Raw genomic sequence first — 15,709 nt, 5'->3', positions numbered from 1 at the left:
ACAAACGTCACCTTTCCATTGCACTTAGCAGTTGCAAGGCCTTTAATCAATATCATCTTATTTGAGTTTTAATGCAGTTCCGTGAGCACTAGAATACCATCAGAAGTAGGCTTTGGGTGCCCTGGTCCAGTGCTCTTTCAACTTCATTGTACTGCTCCCAGGATGCCAGGAATGTGGCTTTTCATCAAGTGGACATCTATTGAGTTGACTGTAGTTTTACAATAATTTACAAATAAAATGTGAAAGTTCTAGGTGGTTGTACCATGTCAATTCACACAAGCAGAGCAATCTGGCAGCATAGGTTTGGTCTCTTAACAAATGTCTTAATGACAGCCTGAGGTAACCTACCAGATTCTGACAATTATTTTTTACCATCCAGCTGCTTCTGAGGGATTCTTAAGAAGATATGATGTTACACTCAGCTTTGGTCGTCTGTCTCTTACTCATCACGGTTTCTTCTAACCTTGCCATGGCAATCAAAAAGGGAAAAAGACCTCCTCAGACACTCTCAAGAGGTACTGGAATCTCATTTTATTTTCTGGACTCAGTCATTTGGATTGTTTTAAAATTCATCATCTCTTGCCTGTAGTCTAGTTATAAAGCCAACTCAATTAACTGAAATTTTTTGTTGTGTATCACTTTAAAATAGGAGAAAAAAAAAACAACAGAGAGGATCAGTTAACTTTAAAGAGTGAGCCACATGAAATGAAAAACAACAATTTGCTGCATCTTCTATAGAAATAGTGGAGAACTGGTTTCATTGCCTATAACTTTGGTAACCAGAGTCCTGCAAAATGCTATTGATTGATACGTTATATTGATATCCTAAATGCAATCAGGATTCCCTCAAAATCTGTTCCAGTGCCCTGTCCTCTCTTTATTCAGGCAAGAAAATAATTTGGAATGATTTTACACTGGGGTCCCCAGAAAATTATACTTTATCTCCACCCTCCAAGAATTTTGGTTAACCAAGTGTTGGCTATGCTGACTCCAGAAAACAGCTGCAGTATTTTTAGAGGACATAATCTAGATTTGTCATTGGCTACATTGAAAACATTTCTATTTTGTACCCACTGTTTTACTTTGGCCTGAGAAACAATTATATCTTCATCTGCAAAGAAATAATTCATAAAGAAAATTTTCAGAATTGATTCCTACATTTCCAGCTACCAGAAATGGAAAGAAAATCATTTGTCTCCAAATAGCTAATTCTAAATTAGTAACACAAACCAAAAAACACTTGACTGGTACTTGGAATGGTAATGTGACTCGAGCAAACAAATGGAGATCAACTATAGCATAATTTCAAATTTTAAAATATTTCTTTCCAAGTTAATTCATTCCTTAACAGATGAGATGTATTGGGTACCAGCCAATTGCCTGTCAGTGTTCAGCCAGTGTTCAGTTTAAAATCACAGAAACTGTAAGTCTAAAAAAATTGGTAAGTTTTGCAAAATAAATAAAAGAGGGAAATATTTTCCTAAGTGTAATTTATCATGTACCTCCATATATACATGCAACAGTTATAAAACAATGAACTCAGTAGCCTTAAAGTGCCAAAGATCAAAGTCACTGCCCTTAAAGACCCTCGAGGGCTGAGTTAAGCAGCATGCTGTAACTATAATTAAGGTACCAATATTCTGTGTATTCACTTCCAAATGTCCATTAAAACTGGTGAATTTTATGAAAAATATACTCAATACGTACAAGAAATTTTAAACAACGTGATGAGTCTGTTATTTCAGTTAAACTATGTCAATAGGGGAGATGACTGATAGCAGCTGGGAACTCCATTATTCAGAAATGGTTTGCATTTGGTTAAGCCTTTATCTTCTACTGGCACATAGAAAACAACTGAGAATGAGGATTTAAGGTACGGGTGAAAGGGAAATTTGTCTACAGTGTACCAAGTAGCATATGGAGCCTCTTAGAGGGCAGAGCAGCCCCAGTTAAACAGACACAGTGTTAGGGAGAAAAGGGAGTATTAATTGGAAAAAGGTAAGAAATGGTTCAATAAAAAAGTGAACCCCAAATCTTAACTTCCTTTTAAACCAAAACTGCTCTGCGTCCAGCACCTGGTCCAGTGCCTGGCATACAGTAAGTACTCAATAAATACATACTGGAGAATGAATAAAATCTCAGAAGATAAGTAAGCATAGCCAGTAATGGATTAGGAATTAGGAATCATGATAATGAACAGAGAACAATAAGACTGTATTGTCTTACCTGCATACACCCAGTGCTAAGTGGAGCAAGGCATATAGCAGATGTTCCTTCAATATTTGTGGAACTAAGTTAAACAGGAGCAGAGAACAGTAATTCTTCCCACTGCTGACATTCTGGCATTGAATGATATTTGCAACAGAATAGGGAAATTAAGTAGGAACACAGTCTCACTGGCTGTTTCCAAAATAACTTTTATCTAATGCAAAACGTGGCATAAACTTACTACATGTGTTTGAGTAAAGTTGTAAAGAAAGTCTTTCAGGGTTATTACAGATAGGAAGCATTCCTGCTAAGGTTGGGGTACTAAGCTAATGTAAGATGTCTTCCAATGTTAGGATTCTAAGGTCAGGCAAAAACAAACCAACAACACTTCTGGTAAGAGTGTAAAATAATGCACTCACTTGGAAAAACTGTCAGAAAGTTAAAGTTATAGTTACCATTTGATCCAGCAATTCCACTTCTAAGGATTATACCCAAGAAAAATGAAAACATATGTTCACACTGAAGTTTGCACTCAAATGTTCATAGCAGTATTATTCATAAAATCCAAAAACTAGAAACAACCTAAATGTCCATCAACTGATAAATGGATAAACAAAATGTGGTATATCCATAAAATGGAATAATATTTAGCCCAAGAATGAAGTCCTAATACATGCCACAACATGGATGAACCTTAAAAACATTGTATTAACTGAAAGCATCCAGTCATAAGATACATCGCATCTTATATGATTCCACTTATATGAAATGTCTGGAATAAGATAATCTATAGAGACAAAGTAGATTAGCCATTTCTTAGGGTTGTAGGAGATGAAAGAATTGCGTGGTGATAACTAAAGGGTACAGGGTTTCTTTCTGAAGTGATGAAGATCTTCCAAAATTGATTGTGGTGATGATTGCACACTATGTAAATATATTAAAAGAATGTATATACTTTCAATGGATGAACTGTATTGGCATATGAATTATATTTGAATAAAGTTGTTATTAAAAAACAAACAAACCGAAACCCAGCAGGCAGAAATCATGGGATCATATTTATCCTGCTTCATAATTCTGCTTCATAAGTCCTGGACATCTTTAAGCCATGGTATCAAAACCAGGAACTCCAGTCTGACAACATATGAAACTTATGAAAAAATCTGGGTCCAAAATAGCCTGAAACTATTTCTATTTTCAAATTAATTCAACCTTTTTCATCCATAGACTGAGACATTTCCTGAAAATACTTTGAAATATTTCTGGATGTTTTGTGCATTCTTCTCTTCAATGGTCTTATTCTTCAATCTCTAATACACATTCCCAACTACTCACATCATTTCTTTAAAGGCTAGTGGGGGGACTTCCCTAGTGGCGCAGTGGTTAAGAATCCGCCTGCCAATGCAGGAGACACGGGTTCGATCCCTGGTCTGGGAGGATCCCACATGCTGCAGAGCAACTAAGCCCGTGAGCCACAACTACTGAGCCTGTGCGCCACAACTACTGAAGCCCGTGCGTCTGGAGCCTGTGCTCCGCAACAGGACAGGCCACCATAAGGAGAACCCTGGACACCGCAACGAAGAGTAGCCCCCACTCGCCACAACTACAGAAAACCCATGTGCAGCAACAAAGACCCGATGCAACCAAAATAAATAAATAAATAAATAAATAAAATTGATTCTTTAAAAAAAAAGCTAGTGGGTTCTCTCTCTACTCGTTGTATTCTGTTTCCCTCTCCTCCACTCTTTTGGATGCTTCCAAAACAAGGGTTTTATTGAGTCTCTCAACCATGAAATTCCCATGCCAGAATTGTTTTCCGTTAAAACTCAAAGCAAAATTTGAAATTCCTTTTTTTCAATGATGTGTTATGACTTCGAAGGAGTCAACATCTCTTGACACTCAAGATTCAAGGACGCTGTTCCGTATAGCCCAAAGTATTCCCGACAGATTTACAAAGTATGCAAAGATTAACTGTTATTTCCTCCTGTACATTCTGAAAGTGAGAGCTCTTGCATGGTCCAGAGATGTCCTTTCAATCACCACTAATCATAATAGCATCTACTGAACACTTACTGGGTTCAAGGCCATGGGCCTTAAGATTTAAAACATAGTCACAAAACCTCACTAATATCACCTGAAAGGACACAACCTCTTTGTATCTAGTTATAATTATGTATCCTCCATACCTTATGTCAGACAACTGCTTGGTAGCTTAAATATCTGTAGATAGATACCTGGTTATCACACCCCCAATTCAGAACTCTTTGGTAGTCCTGAGTTAACACATTGATTTCTCTCTTTTGTTTAGGATGGGGAGATGACATCACTTGGATGCAGACTTATGAGGAAGGTCTCTTTCATATTCAAAAAAGGTAAAACACCTCTCAGTTAACTTTGACAGATGATACAGATACCTCCTCACAGGAGAGCCAAACACTAGCATGTTAGCTTTTCAGAGGATACAATAAGAATTTGCTCTGATATTGTATGCTGTTTGGACTAAGAGTTGCTATTAGAATTTTTTTATAAACAACAGCTCTAGACACTTCTGTATTAATTTCTTAATTATCCAAGCAAGCTTTTTTATCTGAGGAATAATTGACTTAACATTATATTAGTTTCAGATATACAACTTAATGATTGGATATTTGTATATATGCAAAATGATTACCACAATAAGTCTAGTTAACATCCACCAAGCAAACTTTGAATATAAATTGTATAAACAAAACAGCATCACTCACTGGGCATTATACAAGCTTAAACAGGAACCTGACTTATAGCAGCACTTCTCAAGGCTGTCTGATCATCAGAACGACTCAGAGAGCTTTTTTAAAAATCCATATTCAGGGTCAACTGCTTACTGAGTATCCACTTCTATGTGCCAGGTACTCAGTGACCAAGAGTGACGTGATTTACTAAAGATCTACTAAATCTTTGGGGATGGAGCTGAGAAACTTGTACTTTTAAAAGCACCCCAAGAATTTATCAAATATCTAAAGAATGTTCAATTCAACTCTTTGAAGAAAAAGAAAAGATTCCAAATAAGAACTGGCTAAAACACCCTCAACACCAGACAAATATTACCAAAAAAAAAAAGTCTACAGAATAATCTTATTTCCAAATAGAAATGTAAAAAACAAACAACATATTAGCAAAGAGCAGACAGCAGAACACTAAAAAAATATACCCTGATAAAGTGAGATTCAGTCTGGGAAAGCCAAAAGATTCAAGATTAAGAAATCTATTAGAGATGGCAGACAGCAGAAGCAAGAAGATCTACAGTCCTGCAGCCTGTGGAACAAAAACCACATTCACAGAAGGATAGACAAGATGAAAAGGGAGAGGGCTATGTACCAGATGAAGGAACAAGATAAAACCCCAGAAAAACAACTAAATGAAGTGCAGATAGGCAACCTTCTAGAAAAAGAATTCAGAATAATGATAGTGAAGATGATCCAGGACCTCGGAAAAAGAATGGAGGCCAAGATCGAGAAGGTGCAAGAAATGTTTAACAAAGACCTAGAAGAATTAAAAAACAAACAAACAGAGATGAACAATACAATAACTGAAATGAAAAATACACTAGAAGGAATCAATAGCAGAAAAACTGAGGCAGAAGAATGGATAGGTGACCTGGAAGACAGAATGGTGGAATTCACTGCTGTGGAACAGAATAAAGAAAAAAGAATGAAAAGAAATGAAGACAGGCCAAGAGACCTCTGGGACAACATTAAACACAACAACATTCGCATTATAGGGGTCCCAGAAGGAGAAGAGAGAGAGAAAGGCCCTGAGAAAATACTGGAAGAGATTACAGTTGAAAACTTCCCTAACATGGGAAAGGAAATAGCCGCCCAAGTCCAGGAAACTCAGAGACTCCCATACAGGATAAACCCAAGGAGAAACATGTCGAGACACATAGTAATCAACTTGGCAAAAATTAAAGACAAAGAAAAATTACTGAAAGCAGCAAGAGAAGAACAAAAAATAACATAAAAGGGAACACCCATAAGGTTAACAGCTGATTTCTCAGCAGAAACTCGACAAGCCAGAAGGGACTGGCATGGTATACTTAAAGTAATGAAAGGGATGAACCTACAACCAAGATGACTCTGTCCAGCAAGGATCTCATTCAGATTCGATGGAGAAATCAAAAGTTTTACAGACAAGCAAGAGCTAAGAGAATTCAGCACCACCAAACCAGCTCTACAACAAATGCTAAAGGAACTTCTCTAAGTAGGAAACACAAGAGAAAAAAAGGACCTACAAAAACAAACCCAAAACAATTAAGAAAATGGTCATAGGAACATACATATGGATAATTACCTTAAACGTGAATGGATTAAATGCTCCAACCAACAGACACAGGCTTGCTGAATGGATACAAAAACAAGACCCATATATATGTTGTCTACAAGAGACCCACTTCAGACCTAGGGACACATACAGACTGAAAGTGAGGGGATGGAAAAAGATATTCCATGAAAATGGAAATCAAAGGAAAGCTTGAGTAGCAATACTCATGTCAGATAAAATAGACTTTCAAATAAATGTTACGAGAGACAAGGAAGGACACTACATAATGATCAAGGGATCAATCCAAGAAGAATATATAACAATTATAAATACATAAGCAACCAACTTAGGAGCACCTCAATACATAAGGCAACTTCTAACAGCTATAAAAGAAGAAATCAACAGTAACACACTAATAATGGGGGACTTTAACACCTCACTTACACCAAGGGACAGATCAACCAAACAGAAAATTAATAAGGAAACACAAGCATTAAATGACACAATAGACCAGATAGATTTAACTGAAATTTATAGGACATGCCATCCAAAAACAGCAGATAAAAAAAAAAAAAAAAAAGAAATCTATTAATTAAAATAATTTAATATTTATAAGGACACAAATCATACAAGTATCTCCTATCTCCACAAATGCTAAGAAAAAGCATTTAATACAATGCCAAATCCATATTTGAAGTTAAAAAACTTATCCATCCCAGCAAAAAAGTCAACATCATGCTTACTGAGGAAAAACAATTAAAGTATCCCACTGATGGATTCTTTAATCACCACAATTACTAACATTGTTCTGGAGATACTAACCAATGCAATTAGATGAGAAAAACTTACAAAGGAGAGAGTGAAAGAATCCTCATTTGCAGCTGATGACTGTGTTTGTGAAAAACTTGAGAATCAGCCCAAAGTATCAGAACTACGAAGATTCAGTTAAATTAGATGAGACTAAATTAATACCTAGAAACCGACAGCATTTATATATATATATATATATAATCAAAATAGTTAAAGGCAGTTATAAAATACCTTATATAAAATAGCAATAAAAAAAGATGAAATATCCCAAGATAAACTTGACAGAAAATGTACAAAATCTGTATGAACTAAATGTACTAGTGAGGAAAGAAATTACAAACCTATGTGAAGGGATATCATGTTCTTGGAGAGGAAGATTCAATATCGTAAAAATGTCAATCCTCTCTATAGCTAAAAAATTTGTTAAGACAATCACAATATATTAGTACAAGTTTTTAAGTGATTTTAAAATTGAAATGGAAACATAGACAGACTTAAATAGTTAGGAACATTCTGAGAAGAAATCAGTGGGGACTAGCCCTTAATCAATATGAAACATTTTAATAATACAGTATGTTACCGGTAAATGAATTGAATAGAATGGAGAGAACAGAAAACTGGATACTACAGAAATTGTTTACATGATTAAGTGGCATTTTGAATCAGGAGTAGGAGAGATAGAGTATGTAAAATAATTGTTAGAATTTGATAGCCATTTGTGAAAAATAAAAAAATTTGTATCTATACCTCATATTTTACATCAAAATAAATTATAAAGATTAATTATAAGGATGAAACCATTAAGGTACTAGAAGACACTATTACAAAACTGTTATTCCTTTAAATTCTTGGAGTAGGGTACAATTAGGGTGAGGCATGAGGGATGTCTAGGACGCAAAAACAAACACTTCATTTTTGTGCCCTAGATGCTACCCTTGCCTCACCCTAGTCCTCCTTTAGAGTTGAGTATGGCCAAAGGAAAAAAAAAAGAAGAAAGAGAAATCCTAAAATAAATGATTAATATTTTTGATTATGCAAATTTCTGCAAACCAGAAATTTATCATAAGCAAACGAAAAAGGCAAAAAATACAAAACTAACAGAAAACTATAGCTCATATTACAAGAGTGAATTTCTCTAATATACAAAGTACTCATATAAATTAATAAGAAAAAGGTCAAGGCAATGACCTTGAAAAAATGAACATAAGATAGGAAAGATAGTACACAGAATAAAAAAATTAGTAACCTAAACATATGAGTAAGATTATTTTTTACAGCTTTATTGAGATATAATTTACATAAACATTGTGCAGATTTAAGGTGTAGAATGTGATGATTTGATGTATGTATATATTGCACAATGATGACCACAATAAGGTTAATTATCACCTCACATAGTTAACGTGTGTGTGTGTGTGTGTGTGTGTGTGTGTGTGTGTGTTGAGAACTTTTAAGATGTATTTTCTTATCAGTTTTCAAGTATACCATACAGTATTGTTAACTCTGGTCATCACTACATTCCCAGGACTCACTCATCTTATAACTGGAAGTGTGTACCCTTTGAGCACCTTTACCCATTTTCCCCACCTCCCAATCCCCCACCCTGGGAAACCACCAATCTACTCTCTGTTTCTATGAGTTTGGTTTTTACTTTTTTTTTAAATTCCAGATTCTACATATAAGTGAGATCATATAGTATTTGTCTCTGACTTATTTTACTTAACATAATATGCTCAAGGTTCATTCACGTTGTCACAAATGTACTGAGAGTCACTTAGGTTGCTTCCATGTCCTGGCTATTGTAAATAATGCTGCAATGAACACGGGGATGCAGATATCCCTTTGAGATAGTGAAATAGTGATTTCATTTTCTTTGGGTATATACCCAGAAGTAGAATTGCTGGATCATATGGTGACTATTTTTTATAAGAAAGTAAAACTACATTAACTTCCCTCTTTCATCTACTGGATAAAAGAATTAAAAGCTCAATAACCAGTTTTAGTGAGAGTAAATACTTAGTTCTCACATTATCAGAGAGAATATAAATTGGTACAGCTTCTAAGGAAAGTATATACAGTGCATCAAAATTATAAATGCACATACTCTGACGCAGAAACTCCGCTTCTGGAAATTTATTTACAAATATACCCACCCATGCGCAAAATTATATGTAAGTAACATCATGTTCACCAAAGCATCTTTTTAAATGTCTGAAAACAATCTAAACATAAAAGATTGAAAAGAATTTAAATATCTATTTTGAGGAGACTAATAAAGTAAAGATGATCCATATAATGGAATATTATACAAAATCACAAGGGAATAACATCCAAGATATATGATTATGCTAAAAAAGCCAAATGCAAATACATGTGTATAGCGTGCTAGTATTTGTATTTTTAAAAAAGAAAGGATAAATATATATACATATGGACATGCATATGAACATACACAATTCATAATCATATACATTTACATAAGTATATACACAAGCATATGCATATGCACATGTGTATTTTGTTATATGACCTGAAAAACTCTGGAAGCAAACTTAGAAAATGGTAACACTGCTTACTTCTTGAAGGCAGGATGGGAGAAAGAATTTTTACTTTTTTAACTTTTGAATTTTAAACCATCTGAATTTGTAACTTATTTTCAATGAAAAACATGTAGAATTTTAAAAGATAATTCACCAAATGATGCTGATAAGCAGCTAGGCTTGGAAGGCTCTGGTTTTAGAGCATCTCAGAAGTACAGCTCCCCAAAATTTTTACTCTTTCTTTCACTCGAGTTTCTCATAATCTGATGTGCTACTTCATAAGATTTTTTTTCACAATTTAAAATGCTTTTTTTTTTATTCTTTTTAAAATTCTTTTCCTATTTAGGTTATTACAGAATATTGAGCTGAGTTCCCTGTGCTATATATACAGCAGGTCCTTGTTGGTTATCTATAGTAGTATGTACATGTCAATCCCAAACTCCCAGTCTATCTCTCCCCCTCCCCTTCGCCCCTGGTAACCATAAGACTAGGGACCACCTGTTTTATTGATAATTTGGTCTGTGAGCTAAGGATGATTTTTACATTAAAAGAATGTTTTTAATCAAAAGAAGAATAATATCTTGTGAAACATGGAAGTTACTTGAAATTCAAATTCCAGTGTGATAAATTAAGTTTTACTATAACACGGCCACTCTCACCTTGTTGCATATTGTCCATGGCTGCTTTCGTGCAATAACAGCAGAGGTGAGCGGCTGTGAACAAGACCACATGGGCTGCAAAACCTCAAATAACTTACCATCTGCCTCTTTGCTTTAAAAGTTTCTGAGCCCTTTTTCAGGTGTTCCTAATTCAGTGTCTGCCAGAAACAGAAGCTTTTCCTAAAACGGATTACTGTCTTGGTTTGACTGTCTGAACAACCCATTCAAAGCTGAACTATTAAGACTGAGTATTCTGTGGTCTTGATACATTTTTCCTTGGACTCCAGTTGGCCAGAAATCTGATGGAGAAATTAGCTTTCCAAGAGTTACATCAATGTCTTTCCTTACACAGAGCTATCCTTATTTCCAGCTGCTGTGCTGGGAAGAAAGGGTAGCAGTTCAGGAAATCAGAATGACTCATGCCCCTGAATTGCTCTCCATCGCAGGACACCTCTATCTACCTAAGTGCAATCAGAGAAAAAGTTATCTAGTAAAAGAATTACTACTTGGTGCTTAGGAGGTCTAAGTTCTCTATGTGTCTCTAAAGAAATGTCAATGAATATTCTTAGGCTCAGTTTTCTACTAATTAAAAAGAGGTAATAATATTTCATTCATTGGATATCTAATCTGCTCTTTCACCAGTAAATGTGAAGTTGTTGGCAAATGTTAGCTTTCTGTGTTACAAATTTTAAGAGATAAGTTGTAGGATTTATTCTTACCTAAAATTAACTTATATTCTAAGTTTGAGGATTAAATGAAATTATTTACACTTCAAAGTGTGTTATTTAACACTTTTGAGACTAAAGTTTGAAAAAACAGGATTATTCAGTAACAAGTATTTCATATGATTACATCTGTTGTTTTTAAAAAGATTTATGCTTGATACATATACACCCGTCTATCTCTTTTTGTACCTAGCATCCTTGCAAAATTAAAGAAACATTTTTAAAAACATCTTATATACCCGAATCATAATTATTTTGTCCTTCACTGTAGTTAACATTCTAATTTTTCTCGTATTCTAAACAGCAGGGTAGTCAATGAGCTACCACCAAAACTTTTCTTCAGAGAGTTAAAATCAAAATGACACTGAAAAATATATAGGAAAGGAACTCTCCCTGAGACTGTTGGTAATTGTAAGTTGTGACAAGAATAAAAGGTTGTGAAAATGGTCAAATATTAATAGACTTTTTGAAAAACAAACAAAAAACCTAAGTAAAAACTTCGACAATTCCAAAATTTTATACCAGATGTTCATTGGAAATGAATACTACCTTGCTCATAATATCCTTTCATCTATGGAGACAGAATTGACTTTTATTTTTCTAACTGTACTACAGTATACATAAGAACGACCTGGTAAGCTTGTTAAGCTAAGGATTCCTGGACCTCACCCCCCCAGATGCTGACTGAGTGGGCCCAAGAGGGAGCCTGAGAATTTACATTTCTAATGAGCTACATTTCTGGTGACGCTGATGCTTCAGTGCTGAGGCCATGTTATGACTAAGAGGACTACACACTACAGCGCTGTGATTTGTCAGGCTGAGATGTTTACTTTACGTCTCATAGAAAGTATGAGAATCTTAAATCTAATTTCACTGTACATTTTAACTCAGATTAATCACTTGGCTCAATTCCACACTCTCTCTGTTTAGTAACAAGCCACTGATGGTTATTCATCACTTGGAGGACTGTCAATACTGCCAAGGTAATTTTTGCTCCTGAGATCTTATTGTATCTCCAATATGAAGTAGGAAAGTGACCTGGTTACAAATTGTTAAGAAGGCACTCAGGAAACTCTATTCCAAAAAAAAAAAAAAAAAAGGACAACTGCTAGAGTACCACCATTTTACTAAGGTGCTTAAAGACTACAATGATTGTTAGTAATCTATTGAATATATTCATATTACATGTCCTTTAGAATTTTATATCCTTCTTCCTCCCCTGTTCCCCCCCCAAAAAGGTAGGAAAAATGGCTGAAAGAAGATGCTATTTTAACCAATGAGTCAATGAATTACATGACATTGTAAAACTGGTGATTTCATCAATGTGATTCTCTCTTGATGTCTTCTTGGATAGACTCTGTCCCTCATTGATTTTCAGTTAGAGACGAAGTGGCAATGGGCCAATGAACTATTTACATCCAAGTTACAGATGCAAACAAATGCAAAATACTAGCTTAATTTTGCTACATTATATTGAAGGCGTCTTGATCCTTGAAACTAATTGACATTATGTTTTCTCCCACAGCACTAAAAAAAGTGTTTGCCCAAAATAAAGAAATACAAGAAATGGCTCAGAATAATTTCATCATGCTGAATCTCATGGTACCTGACCTCTACAATGTTTTCTTAATATCTCAATTCAGTGGAAAAGCTGAATCTCTTTCTTTGTCTTTTTTTGAAGACAAAAAGAGCTATAAAGTATTAGTGGATATAGAATGTTATATAGAATTGTAAGAGGCCAAAATATATAACTTACTGAAAGGCTTGTTTACATAAAATATTTTTAAATCAACTGTTAAAAACAATCCAATCCAATAACATTCTTTTTTTTCATCTTTTTGCTAGCATGAAACCACTGATAAGAATTTATCACCTGATGGACAATATGTGCCTAGAATCATGTTTGTGGGTAATTGTATAATCTCTTTCCATCAGATTTAGAAAATCAGTAGCCTTCTTGCTTTTATTTACTTTTAAATGCTAGTTCAAGTACTATTCCTTTTAAAGGGAAGTCATTAGTAACCCAGTCATTAACAGTTCTTGTTAGGTCAACAATCAAACTCATTATATCTATAACTTGTAACTTATAAATATTAAATTTTAATGTTTTAAATTAACTGATGCTATGAAATCAATATCCCAATGTAGTTTCAGTATTGTTCTCTAAACTATTATATGTTGACAGAGACCTGTGACACACTAAAATGAGAATTCAGATTAACTCACAATAAATTCACATGTATGAAAACTGATTTTGCTTATAAATTTGCTTAACGTTTGTTTTAGAGTAAGAGGCAAGAATGATTTTCAGCATATTTTAAATAATATGTAAAGTACTTATTTTTTCTTGGCAGATCCTTCTTTAACAGTCAGAGCTGATATAACTGGAAGATACTCAAACAGATTATATACATATGAACCTCAGGATTTACCGCTATGTAAGTATTCACAAATTATCTTGAACAGTGATACTAGCAACACTTGACTGTTAGAAGGGTCAATGATACCCTACATGGGTGCTTCCCCACAAACAGTGCTACCCACACATCACAGTCCCTGGGGCTGGTAGTGGAGATAGCGGTTAATATGCAAACTCTTAGCTCCCATCAAGATCAGAATTTCTGGGGCACCTCAGAATCTCTTTCTTCAACAGGGATCTCTAATAGTTCTTATGATCACTAAATGTTAACACCACCAAAAAGAATAGAGTACACATGAAAATTAAACCTTAAGAAAGCCAGTCCATTCTTCTGGTATGAAAGATTATATGTGATTTCCTCAAAGTGATCATAATTAAATCTTTTCTCTTCCTTTAATGCCTATAAGCAAGGAAATACAGTCTGACTTGGGACTTTCATTTTTGCAACATTCACTATCAACTATGTTTAACAAGAGAGCTATGCCTGTTATATCCAGCAATACTGCTACAAAATAATCAGTTAACAAAATAGATACTCCCTCAAAATCCCTTTGATAAAATTTTTTAACATTAAGTTAATTAACCAGCTCTGAATGGTCTAATCCTTAAATTTGCATGTACACTTTTAGCATAATATTCTTTAAGGTTGCAGATAAATCCCCAAATCTTTATAGCTGTTAATTTTAATGGGCCAATTTTAGATTCAGGGGTTAATTAAAAAATTTGGTACTCTCATTTACTAATAGAATAATATATATTTACTTCTATTACAGTGATAGAAAACATGAAGAAAGCATTAAAACTTATTCAATCCGAGTTATAATGTATTACCTCTAAGAGGTCAAATGTCACGAAGAAAAACTTCTGGCTAATTGACTAATACTAATGGGCAGGTAAATTAATTTTGTAACATTACCATTTAGACTTTTAATGTGTTTGCATATTCTTAGGAAGGTAAAATGATATTTCAATAAATATCAAAACCAGAGCATGACAATATTGTGGTTTGATTTCTGCCTGCATCAGTAGCAAAGAAAGCTTGCTGATAGTTATAGTGGAGACAGGAAGACCTAAATAAGAGGTGTCTACACTGCTTGTTTCTATTTCCTCATCTATCATCCATTCCACCAAGTAAGCTAATCTTAATTCTGATCCCTCTATTATATCGAACCTGCAAGTTTAGGTCATAAATGATCTGCATGTTGCCAAAGCAAATGGATGCATCTCTAGCCACTTATTAACTTTTAGCAGCATAACTTTTAGAGTTAACCATTTATTTCTTTTTTTTAACTTTAAAGCAGACACTTACAAAGTAATTACAATAAATTTAAAATATATTTTAAAACTTTAAATATGTTTTGCTTAATTACTGGGTGGATATTTAACACTTTTAATCATTTTAAGAAGAATGTAACTGCTTCCAGAATATTAAAGAATACCTCCAGTTAACTAGCAGAAGAAGAATCTATCCATTCTGAAATTATTAAACATTCAACCACAAACTCAATTCTTCAGAGGAAGCTTTTGTAGGATCGCATTCATGTCTTCTATTCCTTTAAATAACACACACACAAAAATCCTAATGTTTTATTAAAAAATTTCCCTAATCATTTGGAGTAATTCTAATTACTAATGGAAACCCCATAATCAGCTGGGAATAATTCTCAGAAATGAGAGAATATTTCAGATGGGAAAATTTTTCCTAATCCATAGGATTTGATTACATTTAAATAACTTGAAGTTTTGAAATATAAAGGTACACATTTATATGAGACAGATATACAACATCTATGATACTGATGTCTGATTAATTCCAGTGTTTCATGAGTCAGAGAAAGAAAGGTTTCTTCCAAGTTTTATCTGATCATTATTCAGTTCATTTTAAGCAGACTTTTTGCAACTGATCTATTTGGATATAAACAGTTTACAAGACCATGAACACTAGATATCCATGTATTCCCACTGCAAAAGAATATTAAATATCCTATTTTTTAGTTTTAGATCAAAGTTTGGAGTTAATTTTTTTTCTTTTTTTGCGGTATGCGGGCC

General features: G+C 34.2%; 1 protein-coding gene across 1 annotated transcript; it reads left to right on the top strand.

Moving 5' to 3' along the window:
• Positions 1–406: 406 nt before the first annotated feature.
• On the top strand, positions 407–14,483 carry AGR3 (anterior gradient 3, protein disulphide isomerase family member; the record flags this gene model as incomplete). Its single annotated transcript, XM_082662252.1, has 7 exons — positions 407–515; positions 4,517–4,580; positions 12,172–12,224; positions 12,767–12,843; positions 13,087–13,150; positions 13,596–13,679; positions 14,434–14,483. 7 exons carry the CDS (start codon positions 407–409, stop codon positions 14,481–14,483), a joined length of 501 nt encoding a protein of 166 aa, XP_082518378.1.
• Positions 14,484–15,709: the final 1,226 nt, after the last annotated feature.

The sequence above is a fragment of the Grampus griseus genome, assembly GCF_964374135.1.
Source record: "Grampus griseus genome assembly, chromosome: 9".
Classification (NCBI taxonomy): domain Eukaryota; kingdom Metazoa; phylum Chordata; class Mammalia; order Artiodactyla; family Delphinidae; genus Grampus; species Grampus griseus.
The sequence above is the reverse complement of the archived record's forward strand: the minus strand, read 5'-3'. Positions and strand labels throughout refer to the sequence as shown.